This window comes from Amblyomma americanum, chromosome 1 (genome assembly GCF_052857255.1).
Source record: "Amblyomma americanum isolate KBUSLIRL-KWMA chromosome 1, ASM5285725v1, whole genome shotgun sequence".
In the NCBI taxonomy this organism is placed as follows: domain Eukaryota; kingdom Metazoa; phylum Arthropoda; class Arachnida; order Ixodida; family Ixodidae; genus Amblyomma; species Amblyomma americanum.
The window spans coordinates 49,802,778-49,820,897 of NC_135497.1; the positions used below are offsets into that span (position 1 = coordinate 49,802,778).

An 18,120-nucleotide genomic window follows, 5' to 3' on the forward strand; every position below is an offset into this window, starting at 1 on the left:
AACGAATGCCCAATCGTGGTCCTCTTCTGGCGTTGCAGACTCCAGGCTCTGGGATGTCTCGGGCCACACAAATCCACTGTGCCTAAAACAGCTCGACACCATTTCTGGCGGCATGTTCGCCCACACGTGGGCCAAAATATGCATCGCACTCAGAAGCGTGATGTTATACTGCTGCTTCCGCTCCATGCAGGGAAGCATTCGTTCCAGCACTTGCTTGCGGTACCTTTTCTTAACGTACTGGAGCACTCCCTGGTCCATCGGTTGAAGAGCAGCGGTAGTGTTGGGAGGTAGGAACACTAGCCGGATCGCCTTTAAATTCGCAACGTTGCAGTGTGCGGTGCAATTGTCCACTATCAAAAGCACCTTGCATTACTTGGCACTGAAGCGTCGATCCAGCTCCTGCAACCAGGAACGAAATATCTCCAACGTCATCCATGCTTTCCAGTTTGCACGGTACTCGACGGGAAGTCGCTTGATGTTGTTAAAACATCTTGGCTACAGAGCCTTCCCGATGACGAGAATTGGAAGCCGCTCCGTGCCCGTCATGTTTGCTGACAACAGCACTGTCACCCGCTCCTTACTCCTTTTACCACCAGTGCACGGGTCCCCCTTGAATGCTATCGTTTTATCTGGCAGTGCTTTGAAGAGTGCCGATTCGTCTGCATTAAAGACGTCGTTGGGGTCGTAGGCTGCCACGTGTTCTTTAAGGTGGACGTTTTGCCAATCTTTTACGACTTCTTCCACCTCACCCCTCTCCCCGCACACGATCTTAAAAACAAGTCCATGCCGGTCTTTAAAACGGGAAACTAACCCTGACGCCTTGAATGAATCAATATTCATTCGGAGGGCATAGGTCTCTCCTTGCGTGATGGGGTCCCTCTGCGTCCAGCCGGCCGGGAAGGCGAGCTTCCGTGCAAGCTACACGCAGGCGTTGAATATTCAAGTATGCAACACATTTCCTCAACCCGTGGTGCAGAGTCGCAGCCACGGCAGGTCCGGACGAAATAGGCAATGGCAGGGCACGCTAGGAAATAGTTTATTATCCGAACACGAGGTAAAGCACACTGCGGAAGAATGTTCTATCCGTAAAATAGATGTTCAGTAGCTCACCAAGTCGTTGACGTCAACCGGCGTTGGTGTTCGGGGTCCGTGGGGCACTTAGGTAAGGTGCGGCAGCGAGAGTCCCTTCCCGCCGCGCGTTCCCAGCTTTTATCCCTTCGGGCACTGCCTCCCAGGCAGCAAATCGTTGCCGTCAAGCTTAGGCGTGCTACCCTCTCCGTAGAAGGCAGCGCGCTGCCGTGACGTCACGTCAGTGCTGGGGTGGAAATGAGCAGAGCCGCGGGGGTGCCTTCTCTCCACATTCCTGGTGGTCAGCGTGCCCGTGTAAGTCTTGGTCGCCGCTGGCGCGGGGGACGAGGAGGGGATACCTGTGTATCCCACAGCGTGCAGATGAGTGGTCCACTCAACGGCACCTTCGAATCACGGACAGCGGCAATCCACCGCAACAATGCTTCCTCCAGGGCTGGATGGGCAGCAGTTCGTAGGCGCTTCCGACCGGCATGAAATTTCTCGCCCTCAAAGGCTTCCACTATTTGAGCGTCATTCTCGACGTATGTCGATAGCGTGCTTCTTTTCACATCGAACTGGCGCATAACTTCTCTGGAAGCGCCGTCTTTCAGTGCCTTGAGGATCTTCACTTTGGTTGATAAGTCCTTGGCCGCATACTTCGCGTGCTTTGCCGGTACTGCCATCGTAATAAAAAGCACCACGACCGCACGCACCGACACAACACACCACACCACGTAAAGAAACCACAAAATGGCCGCTCTGGTCGTTCTCGTTTGTTGTTAACTGAGAAGTGACTGCAGTAGCTATGCATTTCCGGAATGGAGAGCGGTGTCAGCCGTTTCCAGTGATGGCGATGATCCTTGGACGATGATGATGAACTGAACGTATAGCAGTGCCACTTTTCGTACGCTGGCTTGGCTTGGATTGGAATGGATACCAGCACCATTCTTGCCCTGCCTCCAGTCCCAATTACCCGTGTGTGCGCAATTCTGCGCCGAATTAACGAAGGTTTGCTGCCATAGGGCTATGTACATTTTTGAAGGGAGGGAGTGAGGATGCTGAATTATCCGAATTAACGGGGGCCGAATTAGCGAGGTTTTACTGTAGCGTAATAATATGAGCAGGAAATAAATTACCAGTAAAGCTTTGTAGGGGGCTAGTTGGTCGTGTATACTGAGAATGGGGAGCGCTAAATTCTAGACAAGGGAACAACACCACATAGGAAGATTACGAGACACGAGTTCTCAGTCTCATTATGAAATAAATTGGTTTGTTGCAGCTTATTTATCATATTTTCATTCCTTGTTTGTGTGTCTTAGCTGCTCAGACTGATATGCTTTCTTCAGATCTAAGCCAACTTTCTCAATAATTAGTCATATTATAAGAAATGCATTAAGCAGAAGTAACTGAAGGCACGTTTTACTTTGCCATAAGTGTCACAAAGATACTCAAAATTGGCAAATTCATATTGGCTGGCATCAAGGAAAAACTTTTATTCATTTTAAAAAATCTTACTACTGTGTCAATATTTATGCGTGGTACTTGCTATTGGAATGAGGTCCTCGACATGCGCATGCCCAGCCACAAGTTCATGGTACTTTGTACACTAATTTTGTGCTTCTGTTAAGGTTTGTTGAAGCGCTGTTAAAAGCGCTGGGATCACGTCTTGGGACCAGCTTAACGAGAACCACTGGAACTTACAGAAGCACAATGTGTCCTTCAATTGGAGCTGTTTGATTTTGCAGTTTAATGATTATTTTAATGTTGGATAGTTTTAATGCAGCTCTTGCTGTCTTGTTAATATGAGTGGTACACACCTTTGACGATGCCCTAAAATCTCAACTTGACAATTCAGAAGTATGATCATGTAATACGTAAAGTGTTTCAAACTGTACTTATAGATATACAAGTTTTCAGAAAAATTTTGTCTTTGGCATTGGCAAAGCAGCAAAGACTAATATTAAACATGGATCAAAAAATATTATTTTATCACACATTCTAAAATTGTCCACAATTCCTACTGAAATTTGGAAGGGAGATTAGGATGCCAAAATGTTTCATACATTACAAATGTCCTTTGACACAAAATTTGATTTAATATTGATATTCCTTTAGCTTTACAATAAATTTTTGCGTTTTTTTTACCATTCAGTTTTGAACACTACAGTAAGTCTTGTTTTCTGTTTTACAACATTTACTTATTTTCGCTTGTGCACCGACGTTCAGCTCTTCATGAGCACTACAATGAGCCTTAAATTTTATCATGTGATGATCACATGTTCAAAGGCTGTGTTCTCTCATGTCATGCTAATATATATTCCAATTCATTTTTTCAACACAGAATAACGATTACAAGCACCTTTTTTTGCCTTTATCGCTGTGATCATCAATAGCACCACCTTAAAGAAAATTGTAACTGATTTGTTGTGCTAAAAATTCGTTCTGTTCACCCATTTCTCTTAATAATTCCCTTGAGAGTAAACAAGGTGATGGAACGAAATATTATAATACATAATTTTTTAACGATGTTTCAGGCAAGTTGTTTTGATACTTTGAAAGTAACTGCAGCACAAACATCCACATTCCAATTAAGGAAGACACCCATGGACGGATGCTGCAGCAGCCACATGTGTGTGTGTGAGGGAAAGAGAAACAGCTTTATTACGACACAACACGAAGCACCATGAACATCCTGTGCCAGGGTCACCAAAGCCAACTGTTCAATATCAGCTTGTCCGAGGCTGTGGGTAATGCTGTAATTGAAAGGCAATGGGCCAGGAGGAAAGGGACTGTTCCAGGTTAGCATAGGGATTGGTGCTAATGGGGCATGCAGGAAAGGCTCTGAGGTGGTAGACGAAACAATGGCCAGGGGTGAGAAGTGTACCTTAAAAAGGATGCACTGAAGAATACGAAGTTGGGGGGCAGTGAGAGGTTTGTCTGGAACAGGAAGGCTACAAAAGAGATCCTCTCATGTTGCCACAAGACGATTATTTTTTATCGGCTTTATGTGAATCTGGGTGCTTGTGCTGCAGTTGCATCAAAAGTATTTTAGAAGCCTTTCTTAGACATAACATTATTTTAATGCATATAAGGCATTATTATTGTTACTGTAATTGTTAATTGAAAAAAAAACCCTGCAAAGATGTCACAGATTAGCCTCTTCCTCGAAGAGATAGACTCTCTCATTGCACCAATGGTTTTCTGCATGATCCTGCATAAAAAGCTGATAATTTCGGTCAATGTTTCAGGCTTGCAGCAGGAATGGGATTAAGTAAACACAACATCAGCACACTAAAAAAACCTTTACCTTATGGGGGTTATTCTTGTAATAACGCTCAAAGGGCTAGAAGCAGTAGTCGCTCTCTAGCACCAGAGTGCCAGCCCTAGCAGTCAGAGCTGGGACCCCCAACCCGCGGTGCGCTAAGTCGCAACCACGGCGGGTTCGGGCCAGAGGGGACAAACACGAGTATTCTACTTGGATGAGCATTTATTGCTCCCGAGCAATACAATTAGCAGCAAGCAAGAAAGCAACCGCCGCAACGAGGGAGTGTTCCGCTCGCGTACAGGGGTGAAATGCACAAAAAGGGTGGAATGCACACAAAATGGTGGGCAAGGTTCCGCTCACCTCGCGTGGCTCCTCGCTCACGGCCCGCGGCGGTCAGTTCACACACGGTGGCCGGGCAATAACAGCAGCAGTCTCCGTGGCAGATCTGCGTCTGTGCCTGTGCATGCCTCCCCCAGGAGAACCGCGCGACCAAGCCTTCTCCTGGGATGTGGAGAGGAGGTCTCTCCGTGCTAAGAGGGGAAGATCGCTGCGGGGCGTGAAAGGAAGCGGGGGTGGCGTGAGTGCCCTCCCTCACAAACCTCCCTAACGGCGCGCGGATAACATCGCGTGATAATTACGCGCGGCTGTTACTATGGGACTGGGGATTCGCCTGTATCCCCACATCCCCCTCCTTAGAACTGCCTTACGGCCGAGAAGGACCGCGTTCACCGAGGGGTGTACCGAGTAGGGCCGGCGACACGCCGTTTAACTTTAAAACCAATTAAGAAAAGTTTCAGCTCACAGCCACAGGTGCCGTTGTCGAAGGCTGTGGATGACAGGACAGGAAGGCAGTGCAGACGACCACCATGGACGCCCGTGGAGCCAAGCACTGAAGGGGGTCGATGACCGCAGGTCCCGCTTCAGAGGGTTTACTCGGCCAGGGCAGCCTTCCCGAGAGGCGCGGGCGGCAGGCAGAGTCGGGGCAAATATGCACGTTGCACAGCGTGCAGCAGGCCTCCATTCAGCTCGTTGTACTGTTCGCTCTTGGCTCGCCTTCTTTTCCTCTCGGCGGGGCCGGCAAAGGCGCTTCGACCCATTTTCCTACGGCCGCTGAGGGCTTGCGAGGCAGGCCCAGCGGGGTACCAAGCTGCTTTCGTGGGCGAAGCCTCTGCCGCGGGGAACGGGGAACTCCAAGGCGGCTTCTTTGCTGCAGCATTCGCTGTGGAAGAAAGTGGCGCCAGCTTCCCCAAATTTTCGCTCGCTCTCCTGCGGCCGACCGGAAGCTGTTTGTTTTCGGCCTGGTTGCTCGGTGGTGACAGCGGGCTCTTGGCTCTGGAATGAGGCTGTCCGGAGAACGGCCTGGCTTTGGATGTTCGAAGCAGCAACGGTCGTCTCTGCGTCCGTCAGCTCTCTTCCGGGCTCGCTGCGAAGGCTGGCCTGTGGCTGCAAGGCTGTCTTTTCTTTCTAGTTATTTTTACATTTAACATTTTTTTGTTTAAGTTAATCTAACCCCGCTCGGTCTTTTCCGAAGAGAAAGCGTGTGCTCGCTCTGGAAGCTACAGTGCAAAGTATGAAAGGGCTGTTCCATCCATATTAAGCAGGAGAAATTACTCCCTGCACGTTGGCCAGAGTTAGTTCTGCCGTGGGCGCAAGTTGTAACGAGGCGCTGGGCTCTGTTGTCGAGCCTTGCCTCTCAGTGCGGCTGCCTGCTGGCAGGGGAGGGTGTTCTCTACCGGCCACTCATTCCCTCTGTCACAGTTGGGTTTGAGATCACAGACATGCACCGGTCCGCCGATCGGTCTTAGCGTCAAGAACGCCAACCTGTAGACGAGAGAGGAAAGTTTCTTCCGAACTACATATGGACCCGTCCATTTTGACGACAGAAAAGCAGAGAATTTCTTACTGGCGTCGCTCAGGACGTGATTGCACCTCAACACCAGGTCACCCGGTTTGTAGTAAATTTCCCGGAGAGCGATCATACTGCGCCTTCTGCTGGGCCCGAGCAGTGCTCAGATTCCGGCGGGCTTTGTGTAAAGCCTCCGTCATCCTCGCGCGCACCCCGGTCGCGTAGTCGGCGTGTGCCAACGAAGCAATCGGGGTGTTGCTGCAAACCTGGAGAGTAAGTTCTACCGGGTTCGCCAGCTCCCTGGCAAGGTTGAGAGCGGCAGGTGTGTACCCAGTTGAGTGGTTCACGGTTGACCTGAGAGCAAACACAATCTCGGGGAGACAGGTGTCCCAGTCGCTGTGCGTCTCCACAAATGCAACGAGCATGTTCTTGATGTTGCGGTTCACGCGTTCCAAGGGGTTCGCCTGGGCATGGTACGTGGTTGTTCTTCTGTGCTTAATGCCAAGGGCCGCACAGGAGTCCACGAAGAGTTTGGCAGTGAAGTACGATGCATTGTCCGTTATCAACTCCCCAGGGTAGCCGAATCGTGTGAACACCTCGGTCAGCTTCCCCATGATTACGCGTGCCGTCAGCTTTCGAAGTGGGAACAGTTCCATTCATTTGCTGAAATGGTCTCTCACAATGAGCAGGAAGTGGTTTCCACTCGGAGTCCTGGGGTAAGGTCCCATGACGTCACAAGCCGCAATTTGCCAAGGACCCTGGCTATTGATCGGCTGCATAAGCCCGGGTGTGCGTCCACCACGCAGCTTGACCCTTTGGCACACGTCACACGAGCGGGCGTAGCGAATCGCATCCCGCTTCATGCCAGGCCAGGTAGCGAGGCGGCACAACTTGAGGTAAGTCTTAGGGCCACTCGCATGCCCAGCGATGCACGTCTCATGAAAGTAGCGTAAAAGTGCTCCTCTCATCGTGCGTGGCATCACCACCTTGAAGGACTCGTGTGTATCCTTCTCGGAGGGGATATATCTCAGCAGGATGCCATCGGAGTCGAGCAGATAGGAATCCATCGCGCTCACGGCATTACTAGCTGTGTTCGAGCGCCCCGCACGGACAACAATACCAGTTGCCTCCATGTGCGCCGTGGCCGCGCCGCCTGGCTCCCTGAGCCCGTCGAACACTTTTCGACAAAATGGATCCTCCCGCTGTGCCTCCAATAGCTCCTTTCTGCTGAAAACGCACACCACTGAACTGATGAATTCCAAGTGGTTCACGCTTTCGCCCTGGGAAGGCGGGTAGTCCCTTCCCTCAGGGCGTTGGGTGAGCTTCGCGGCAGTCGCGCTGCTCCGGCTGTTGGGCGCGGCGGAGTGGCCAGTGTTGTTACTTCCCACGCCATCAATGGGCGCGCGCGAAAGTGCGTCCGCCGCCACCACGTTGTTTCTACCCCTCCTGTAGCGCACGGTAAAGTTGTAACCCTGGAGGAGTAGCATCCATCGCGCTAGGAGTCCGCTCGGCTCGCCTAGGCGCCTCAGCCACGTGAGTGCCATGTGATCAGTCTCAATCACGAAGGCAACTCCGTCGACGTAATAGTCGAACTTCCGCAGAGCGAAGATAATCGCGAGACATTCCTTTTCTGTCACGGAATAGCTTCTCTCTGCGGTAGTTAATGATCGGCTAGCGAACGCCACCGGTCTCAGGCTACCTTCGTGATCTTGAAGCAGGATTGCTCCTAAGCCCAGGTCACAAGCATCCGTGTGGATCACAAATTTCCTGTTCAGGTCAGGCAGCCTCCGCTCTGTGGTTTCCACGAGCACGCAAGTGAGATGGCGTAGTGCCGCCTTTTGCTCGGGTCCCCAATGCCACTTCACACCATTCCTCAACAATTCCGTTAAGGGGGCTTGCAGAGCTGCGCAATCTGGGATAAGCTGGCGATAAAAGTTCACCAGCCCTAGAAAGCGTCGCAGTCCGCCCATTTCTGCCGGCGACGGGAACCGCAATATAGCCCACAGCTTGTCCTCGCACAGCAAAAGGCGTCCTTTGTCTAGCGTGAACCCCAACAGTGTTATTCGGGTCGCCGCTATCTGGGTCTTGTTCGGGCTCAGAGTGATTCCCGCCAACCTCAGCCTTCCCAGTACATCCCTGAGATGGTGTAAGTGCTCATCAAAGGTTGCCGAATACACGACAATGCCATCCAGGTAAGCAAGAGCGTGGTGCCACCTTGCATCGCCTAGGACACGGTCCATCAGATGCTGGTACGCCGCGGGCGCTCCGACCAGGCTGAAAGGCATTCGGGTAAACTGGAAAAGTCCCCTGTGACAAGTGAAAGCTGTTTTCTCTCGGTCACTGGGAGTCATCTCCACCTGAAAGTATCCTCTGCTGGCATCGAGCATAGTGAAGTACTTCGCTCCACAAACATTAGACACGATCGAGGGAATGCCCGGAAGTGGGTATGCGTCCTTCCGTGTCACCTCGTTCAGGCGTCGATAGTCCACACAAAAGCAGGTAGTTCCATCCTTTTTGGGCACTAGCAACACTGGAAACCCCCAGGGGCTGTTTGAACGTTCCACAACGTCTGTGTCGAGAAGTTCGTCCACAGCGTCATCGAGCGCTTTCCTCTTAGCCAAGCTGACTGGCCGAGGATTGCAATTCCACGGAACAGCATCGCCTGTCTCAATTTTGTGTCTAACCAGTGTAGTGCAGCCAGGCTGCTCCATGAATACAGCATCGTATTCGTTCAGGAGCAGAGACAAGCGCGCTTTTCCCTCCCCCGACAAACCGCCTGAGTTGTTCAGAGCGGGCGGGAAGACCTGCATGCCGCCGCGGCGCAGAGTGCCACTGCAGGGGGGACAGGGGGGGGTCCCTCGCGCTTTTCCTCTCGGCGCGGTCGACCGGCTGGTATGGCAGCTCGGCCGAAGGCGTTTCGAGGGGCTTTTTCGGGCGATCGTTGCATACGTCTACGCGCGTAGCATCGGAAAGCGAATGTGCTTGTGACGCTTTTGGGAGTTTAACGAACGGTTTCAGGGTGCCACATGCTCACTCCCTATATCCTCCGTTGCAGACGTCAATAACAATGCCCGTCTTGGCGAGGAAGTCTCCGCCAAGAATAACAAAACCGATAGGCTGGGGAGGTGAGCGAAGCGCTGGCGCCTCACTCGTTTCTCCCACCGCACCACAAGCCGTGTGGCACTACTCGCGTGCGCTGTGCCGCTGGCTAATCGGAAAGTGAGGTTGCTCGCTCGCAGTCGGAGTCCGTTCCGACAGAGATGCTCACATACCTCGTTGCCAAACAGGGATGCGCTCGCTCCTGTGTCTAGCAAAGCCATGAACTTACGTTAAGCAACCGTAAGCTCAATAAGCGGAACTGCCGTGTCGCTGCGTGGTTCCAAACGACAAGCCAGCGGGGCTAAGAGTTCGTGTGACTCACTGAGCACCGCTGTTGATGCCGCCAGCTGTGCAGTGTTGCTCATCGGCGGCTCCGTTAGATTCCCGAAAGCACGTGCTCTCGGTTCACGGGGCTTCTGCATTCCCAGGCGTAGTGCCCTCGTTGGTTGCACCGGTAGCAGAGGGTGTTCGGCCGTTGCCGGGCGGGGCAGTTGTCGCCTCGCGCCGGTTGACCGTTCCTCCCTGCCGGGCGTACCGTCGGAGTTTCCCTTTGCTCTAGCCTCCCCGGATCGGTATGTCGGTCCCGATTTTGCGTACCTTGGCCAGGTGCAGTGTGTGCTGCCCGCATAGCATACGTGTACGGGTCGAGAGCTCGGTCAGACAATTCCCAACCATTTCTCAGTTGCCCGTCACTGAATGCAACCGTTTCGGCACCCAGCGAACGAATGCGAAAAGTGTCTCCGTTCCAGCGATACGATAAAGTTCGTCCATTGCCCTCATGTACTCAAGCAAGGATTTGTCCGGATGCTGAGTACACAGCTCCAACTCGCGCCACAGACGACGGTTGTAATCTGCGGGCAAGAACTCCTCGCGAAACCTCGCTCGGAACTCCTCCATTGTGCGTGACCGGTAGCCAGTGAGGCGGAACAAGCGGGCAGCCTGATCTGTCAGTGAGACTGGCATGACACGTGCCTAAACCTCGCCATCGGTAAGCCCCGTCGCCTGCTGGCAGTTCAGCATGCGATCCAGGTACTCGTTGGCGCTTACAAGATCATGATAGCCACCATAGCTGGGAAGGTCCACCCGTAGCCTCGGTCTCGACATTGGAGCGAGTGTTTGCAGGTTGTTCTGCACAATACCCGTGAGGCTCTCTATGAGGCGCAAAGCATTGCGCAACACAGCCTCTTGGGAGTTGGCCTGGCCAGGAAGTTCTGGCTGAGGGGCCGCGTGGGACGAGCAAGGCTGCGCAGGTTGCACCGTGCTCTCCGTACCTGGCGGCATAGCGCTTGGCGAGAAGTGCCTAGCGTCGCCGCTCGTCTGACCCAGTGTGTCGCGTGAATCACCGCTCGGCTCAAACGACATTAGATCGCAGGGGCTAGCGTCAGCCTCTGCCAATACGCCAGCAGTAGTTGTTACTGCCGTGTCAACCTGTTGCTGCTGAGATGCCATATCGGACAACCACAGCAGGGACTGGAAGTCAATCCCGCTGGCCACCATGGCTGGCCTGTGTGTCGCCAGCCGGTCACACAGACACCTGGTTTGCCACACCTCTGGCCACACATTGGGCGCCAAGAATATGGGGGTTATTCTTGTAATAACGCTCAAAGGGCTAGAAGCAGTAGTTGCTCTCTAGCACCAGCATGCCAGCTCTAGCAGCCAGAGCTGTGACCCCCAACCCGTGGAGTGGTAAGTTGCAACCATGGCGATTTCGGCCCAGAGGGGACAAACACGAGTATTCTACTCGGATGAGCGTTTATTGCTCCCGAGCAATACAATTAGCAGCAAGCAACAAGGCAACCACCGCATTGAGGGAGCGTTCCGCTCTCGTACAGGGGTGAAATGCACAAAAAGGGTGGAACGCACACAAAATGGTGGGGGAGGAAGGTTCCGCTCACCCCGCGTGGCTCCTCGCTCACGGCGGTCAGTTCACACACGGTGGCCGGGCGATAACGGCAGCGGTCTCCGTGGCAGATCTGCGTCCGTGCGTGTCCACGCGTCCTGCCAGAAGACCAGCGGGCCCCAGGAGAACTGCGCGACCACGCCTTCTCCCGAGATGTGGAGAGGAGGTCTCTCCGTGCTAAGAGGGGAAAGAGGGAAAGTCTCCGCGGCAGCGTCGCTGCGAGGGTGCGAAAGGATGCGGGGGCGGCGTGAGTGCCCTCCCTCGCAAACCTCCCGAACGGCGCGTGGATAACATCGCGTGATAATTACACGCGGCCGTTACTATGGGACAGGGGATTCGCGTGTATCCCTACAACCTGGTTTAATATATCTTCTGAGGCTCTCGAAAGGGACTCTGGCCAGGTTAGTGCAATTTCTGGTGAAATAGGCCCACTTCACTGTTACCATGGGTTCATTATGCTTTTGCAAACATTGATATTTTTGATTGATGAGGTTCAGGAAAATACTGTATTATAACCTGCAAAGCTTCTATATGAGTCACTATTCAAGGGAAGGCAAAAGAATGCATTGAGAACTAATAAATTTACCTGTTATTGATTCCATCACAAATACTGGAAAAATTCTTATCTGAATGCATCACAAAATTTTTTAACATTCTCTGTTCTTTCGAATCGTCAATATCGCTATATTACAGGAAAGGGCATTGCGTTAATTCTTGACAAATTTACAGATGCGCTGTATTCGTCATTTGAGACATTGTTTAACTGCGCTTTCTTTCTCAATGTTCAGAAAATCATTGATGCGGTGAGCTATGAGAATTTACCAAGCAAACTGTACTCACTTGGCTTTTAAGGTCCCCTTTTCACTATCCTGAAGAATTTTTTGCATGATCATTTATTATTAGATTAAATAACCAAACCGAACCTGGTGATAAACTGCCAATATATATAGGCAGGTAAACCACTGGAGTCTATTTCACCGTCTGTATTCTTTAAAAAATTTAGTAACTAATGGTTTCAGCTCAATAACTTAAGGTGCTTGGTCCTCCAGTGCATGGACAGTACAGTTTTGCTCACAGATCAAGCACACTTTGAGACAGCAATTCATTAGTTGCAGGAGAACGTAAATTGTGTGATTAAATGGTTTTCTGACATGGAATTTCAGTTAACACACTAGAAAATTATCTGTTTCAGGAAGGCTTATATATAGAGTGGTATTTTTACTTACCCATCGTTCTCTCTACTACAGCTGTATACCAATAGAACATGCGAACTGAATCAAATATCCTGGCATATTCTTTGATACTATAGTAGTAGTTTATTATGGTGTGACCACTTCATTTATGTTTGCATCACATTACGGAAGATTCCATGGTTGCTCTTTAATGTGAAGTTTTTCGCTAGTATCTATGAAGGAAAATGGAAAAATTCAGACATAGCACTCTTAGATAAGGTATTACAATATTTGTTTCATGTCCTTCACGACGATATTGCCGTGTGGACAATATAGCTTGAAGAATGTTTGAAATGTGTTTTTAATAGCTAGCCTATGTCATCAATTGCTCGCATCTTCCTGTTTCTAGGTCTTACATCTTTCCATTGTCTTCTTTTACAAACAGTTACTCATCAGTGCTTTTAGAAATCAAACTTTTAAAAAAAATCTACTTCTCATCGAAAGTTTCGGAACTGCAAAGTATAGGTAGGCACATGAAGACAACGCGCTGGCTTATATGTGCCTGACAACTTTGATGGGTCACCCAATGAGCTCTTTACTGTGACATCTGTGCACAGCCTGAAGGTGCAACTGAAATTGCTGTATTAATCTTCAACATTTACTGCATTACCACTCGCAGTCTAATGACAGTGAAAAAGCCGCTGTTGTCTGTGTGCAGGTGTATGTGGAAGGTAAATGAAAGTGCCTTTCCCAGACTGCATCTTCGGAAAGAGCATAGATAAGGTGAGACTGAAAATGTTTAACCATGGCACATTACAAACCGTCATGTAAAAGCAATTCTACTTGATAGCACACTTCTTGGGAAATCACATTCCCACTGTGAGTGCACTATGATCAGTTTGACTGCAACATTTCTAAAAGAAAAAAAAAACTGTGCTTGTGTTGTGCCTGGGATAATTGTTTCTAGTACCTTTTGCTTCTTTTCATTCTTCTTTTGCTTCCTGTTGCAGTAATTATATAGTCTGCCTTATCTGATGTATCTACAATCTACAATTGTCAGACTGGGAGATGAATAGGAAAGAGGTCTGGGTACATTGTCAGGCATATCATGCCTTTTCATCAATGTATAGACAGGACGAGTGATGTACATTTTATTTTGTTCTGCTCAATAAATGACCTGATTTGAAGCTTTGTACACAAGCATTGTTACAAACATATTGATTTATGATTGACACATACTGTAATCTGGGGATTTAAATTCTTCTACAGGGCCTACTGGCACTTTTTGTGCTGTCTGCATCATTTTTGCACTGAGCTCAGGTTCATCTGATGTATATTCTTCCATGCTTCATCTTTAACGGGGTACAATGTATGCTTTACATAGTTTTCTTGCCTCAGCGGCTTTGATAAGAACAAATGTCAAGAGCTTTCAACCTGACATCTTAATAATAAGCAAATTATTTCTACTTCTATTTAATGAAAAAACTTCATCTTTGTGATGCCCACGTAATCAAATGGCCTATGTCCCGCATTACAGTTTAATCCCTACTGTAACTTTCTGCTTGATAAAAATTCCATACTTTTCACTGAAAATGAAATGGGTCCTGTATTTCTACAGCACTTACTTTAAGGAGCTTTAAACCTATTTTTTTCTGCGGTTGACAAGATATGATATCAGCTCGTTAACGTGAAATATAATTTGCCTTCACCGGGTAATTGCCATCTGGATTTACATACACGCAAGAGAAACATCCTAAATTGAGAATTTGGCGTAGTTGCAGCTCATATGAACCAAGATCACCCAGTCTCAACCAGAAACCTGTTGGCCACAGTTTTAAACAAAGAATCATAGTTGTTTGCTAATATGTGACGGCACACCTTCTCTTCCAAAGCATTGTCCCAGCTGGAACTAAGTGAATCTAAAATCAAAACAGGTGCACCTGAAACTCAACGGCAAATAGTTCCAGTTAGCGACTTAATAGAAGATGAAAGCTTCTGTCTTGGCCCAACAGTAGGTCAACTTCATAAGCATGGCAGATTTCAAATGGTCTCCAGCTATGGAAACCACAGGGTTCTATGTGGTCTCAGCTGGGATATGTCAGATTAAACTGTCTACATTTTCAGTTGGTACCAGTCAAAAGCCTGCAGGGATGCATTGCTGCAGTGTTAAGGCTTCTGCTGTAATCTTTCTGTGCGAGATGTGTCCTAGTTTTGATTAGTTCTTCTTTTATAAGGAGTAGCTCTTAAAGAGACCTTTTTGACACCGGCTGAACCTCGAGAAAGAGTAACAGGGAATACACTTTAGTGCCCGTGGCAGGAACTGCTAGAGGAGATGGGTGGGTATGCACTTGTAAGCGTGGCTGCAAGCCATTCTGGCCTATGCGGTTTCACCCATTTGGGCACCGTAAACTCATTGGGCTGCAGCCACAACGGGAATCATATTTTGAAAAATCTAAAAACTCATGCGGATATTATGGTCAGCTATAATTAACTTTTCAATAAATAAGGCCCGTTACTGTAAATGGCAAAAAATTAAATCATATATTAGATTACCAGCCTGCTGGTTAAATAACACATGTTAGTTTATTTTGATGCACTCCTCGGGCCAAAACATGCTGTTGTGCTCAATTCTACTCCCACATTAGAAGACTGATATACACAGGAACTGACATTAACATGTTATGCCTAATTTGGCTACTATAAAGATATTTAGCCATTCCAGTCATTTGAAAATAACTTGCACGCCACCAAAAGTGAAGATTATTTCATGTTTCTTGACTGGTATATACCAAACTTCAGGCAGGTTTTGCTCTCAAAAGCGGTACCCGAAACACACTGCAACATAACTTGCGCCCCTTTGTGTCTCTGAGTAGCTAGGAGAAAAAAACTGAACTTTACTTGCTGTTCAGTTTATTTACCTGTCTGCAGATAATGTATCACCATTTGGAGCTATAGCAGGTGTGCGGGGGTAAAATGGATGAACACATAGTACGCAGGTGAGCAAAGTTTTCGGAGTGCCAGAGTGGCCCTTTCTAAAACATATAAATAAAAATATTAAGGCACACACTGTGTCAGATAAAATGCTTGTAAGTAAAGCCACACAGATCTACGAGCGCAAAAAGCCTCAGCAACATGCCCCTACGGAGGCAGCTGGACTGACATTTCTTTACTTGTCCCGCAGCACATCACTCCAGTGCTGGGGCATGCTCAATACAAGAGAAACAAGTAAACAAAAAATGTGTTCCAAAGAAGATAAGAATGAGTACCCAGGTAATTAGCCAATTACATGCTACCAATTGTAGCAATGCCTCTTGAAAGTGAATGAAATCATTTGCACAGCTTATAACAAAACTTGATGGCTCAGGAGGGGGGCAACGACAAATGCGTCGGTTCAAGTAACACAAGGGGCTTGGTTAAGGTCATGGAAATAATTGTTGAAATAAGCTCAGCTAGTGTAGTGCAACCAGTAATTGAATGTCGGTATGAATAAAAACAAGAATGATCAAATATTCAAAAGATTCCAAATGCATTTGAACTGTACAGTGCAGTCAGTTGTGACAAAAGGAGTGTGAAAGAACAATAACCCTAGCAACACTCATGACATACAGAACAAATGCCTTTCTTCTGCACAGCTTCAATATAAGCTTCACAGGATTTCACGTAATGCAAGGATAATCTCGTACAGCACGAATTATTCATGCTAGCCGCACCTGTGCCTCTAAGGCACACTGTTCCACTTGAACGCTAATATTCAATAATGTTATCACACCACTGGTTCACTTCAAACTTGCCGTGCCTTGACACAGGTAGGTACTGGTGAAGTAAAGCTATGATGAAATTGAATCGCTGCTTTTAAGCTACTCTAGAAAGGTCATGAAGCACATATATATTTTTGTATTTGGTCTATACAGTGCTCAAAATTCCCAAGCAGAAGCATGAGCATAAAAACTGTAAAAAAAAGCATTACACATTATAACACAATGTCTTCGATTAGAGCCATACTCTCATGATGCCCACAATGCCTTTTTGCTTTCTTCTTGATGCTCTTTCAAAAGATAAAAAAGAAACAAATGAAAGAGAGAGAGAGATGCCAGACCAGAAGACTTTTGTCAGGCTACAAGCAAAGACAAGAAAAAAACAACTGTCTGTCATACCCACACATACCTATTCTTTTACAGGTGACATGCTTGATATCCGGTATCAATGGCTGATAGGCTACCTCAGGTTGAGGTAGCGTTGGCTCAATGATGGACGAAAGGAGATGCAATAGCAGCGTGATGATACCGGTGGGGTAGCTGTACAGTCCTTCACTGCGGACGCATTTGAAGAAAGGTTGAATTAGAGAGATGCTTTCGTAAATGTGATCAAAGAAGCAACATCCCATTACAGCCTCTAGCGGTTCAGTCCAATGTGTTCAGGAGTGGAGGCTAATGAGTAATTACCTATGATCCATTAGCTTGCATAAAAATGGTTTAAAAAGGCAGTCATATTTTCTTTAGAACTATTAATCGCGAATCACGTTATACTGTTATCGCTTCAGGCTGAAAATGGGGAATGACATTCAGTATATTGAACGTAATTCAAATAAAACGACAACGTACCTTCCAGTGTGCCATTACCTCAGGTGCACTGTAATGGAATGGTTCTGCTATTTTTAAACGTAGTTTCGTTGACCAAAGGTATTAAGAAACGCAGCACTTCATACGACTGCGACATGGAACCGGGAATTTTACATATCGAGTAAACACTCAGGCCGCAGAATCAAAAGACGCACGCCGCTACAAGCACTTTTCCTTCCAATGGTCTACTTTTTACGCGTTGCTCCTGTACAGTCAGAATAACGAATCAAGCTGCGCCTGAGTTCTCAGCGTGCAACCAAATTCTATCATATAACTTATTCGCAACGATGCTGACGCAAAGAGCGCAAGGGGGCGAATCTAAAAGGCGCATAGCTGACACGCGAGCGTGTCAAAACAACACCTATCTGCAAGCGATCGTGTCGTGCTCGCATTTCGCACCTCACGGCGAACAAGACGTAAAGACCAAGCCTAAATGCATTCGCAGCCCTCATGCATCCCCACGACACACCACAAAAGTCATTTTACAGTTCTGTACTTACATTCGTCTGCAATCATGGTAAGCCGTTTCTCCAACCGGGCGTCGGGGGCCGGCCGCTCCGGCGTGGTGTTGGGTGCGGTACGTCAGAGCAGTTTTTGAGAACTCCATGCACGTAAGAACGTCTTCCGCAGCGCAGGGGCCATTTGTCAGCTTCCGAGTTCAGCCACACTGCCACAACATTAACGGGGCCGCACATTCAACAACAACAAGCTGAAGAAACCAAATCTCGACACAAACACTCTATTAAAGCGTACTAAAAGAGGTAGTGTAGCACACGGCCGATAGTACACATGGGGCGCTCAACCTCGCAACCGGCGAACGAAAAAGCGGCGCTGAAGTCGCAAAAACTAAAACGCTTTAAAAGAAAACTGGTAGCATTATTTTTGCCAAATGCGTGGTGCAATAAACGACGCTACATTTTGTTTGAATTACGAAAGCAGTTGATGGTTAGTGATCTAGTAAAAAAATGTGACTAATCGCAACCAACTGTTCCTGGCGGCGCTGCGAACGAAAGCTTTCGAAAGCGTGGCGCGAAGTAGCTGCAGGCGACGCAGCTGGGCTCAGGCAGAGAGCCGCGGTCGTTGCATGGCGGCACTATCTGATTCTAAGGCTTTAGCTATTTCACCGTAAGGCAGCGCCGCGGAATCGGGAG

General features: G+C 48.5%; 1 protein-coding gene across 7 annotated transcripts in view; it reads right to left on the minus strand.

Annotated features, from left to right (window-relative positions):
* LOC144112778 (uncharacterized) overlaps positions 1–17,788 on the minus strand; it is a 59,227-nt gene extending 41,439 nt beyond the window's left edge. For all 7 annotated transcript variants that reach the window (XM_077645589.1, XM_077645593.1, XM_077645594.1 and 4 more), the window contains exons 1-4: positions 17,470–17,788; positions 16,515–16,660; positions 11,174–11,394; positions 4,694–4,880 (exon numbers count right to left, since the gene is read on the minus strand). In XM_077645589.1, the coding sequence (XP_077501715.1) occupies positions 4,694–4,880; positions 11,174–11,394; positions 16,515–16,660; positions 17,470–17,576 (661 nt within the window). In that variant the 5' untranslated portion in view covers positions 17,577–17,788. The remainder of the gene's footprint in view (positions 1–4,693; positions 4,881–11,173; positions 11,395–16,514; positions 16,661–17,469) is intronic.
* Positions 17,789–18,120: the final 332 nt, after the last annotated feature.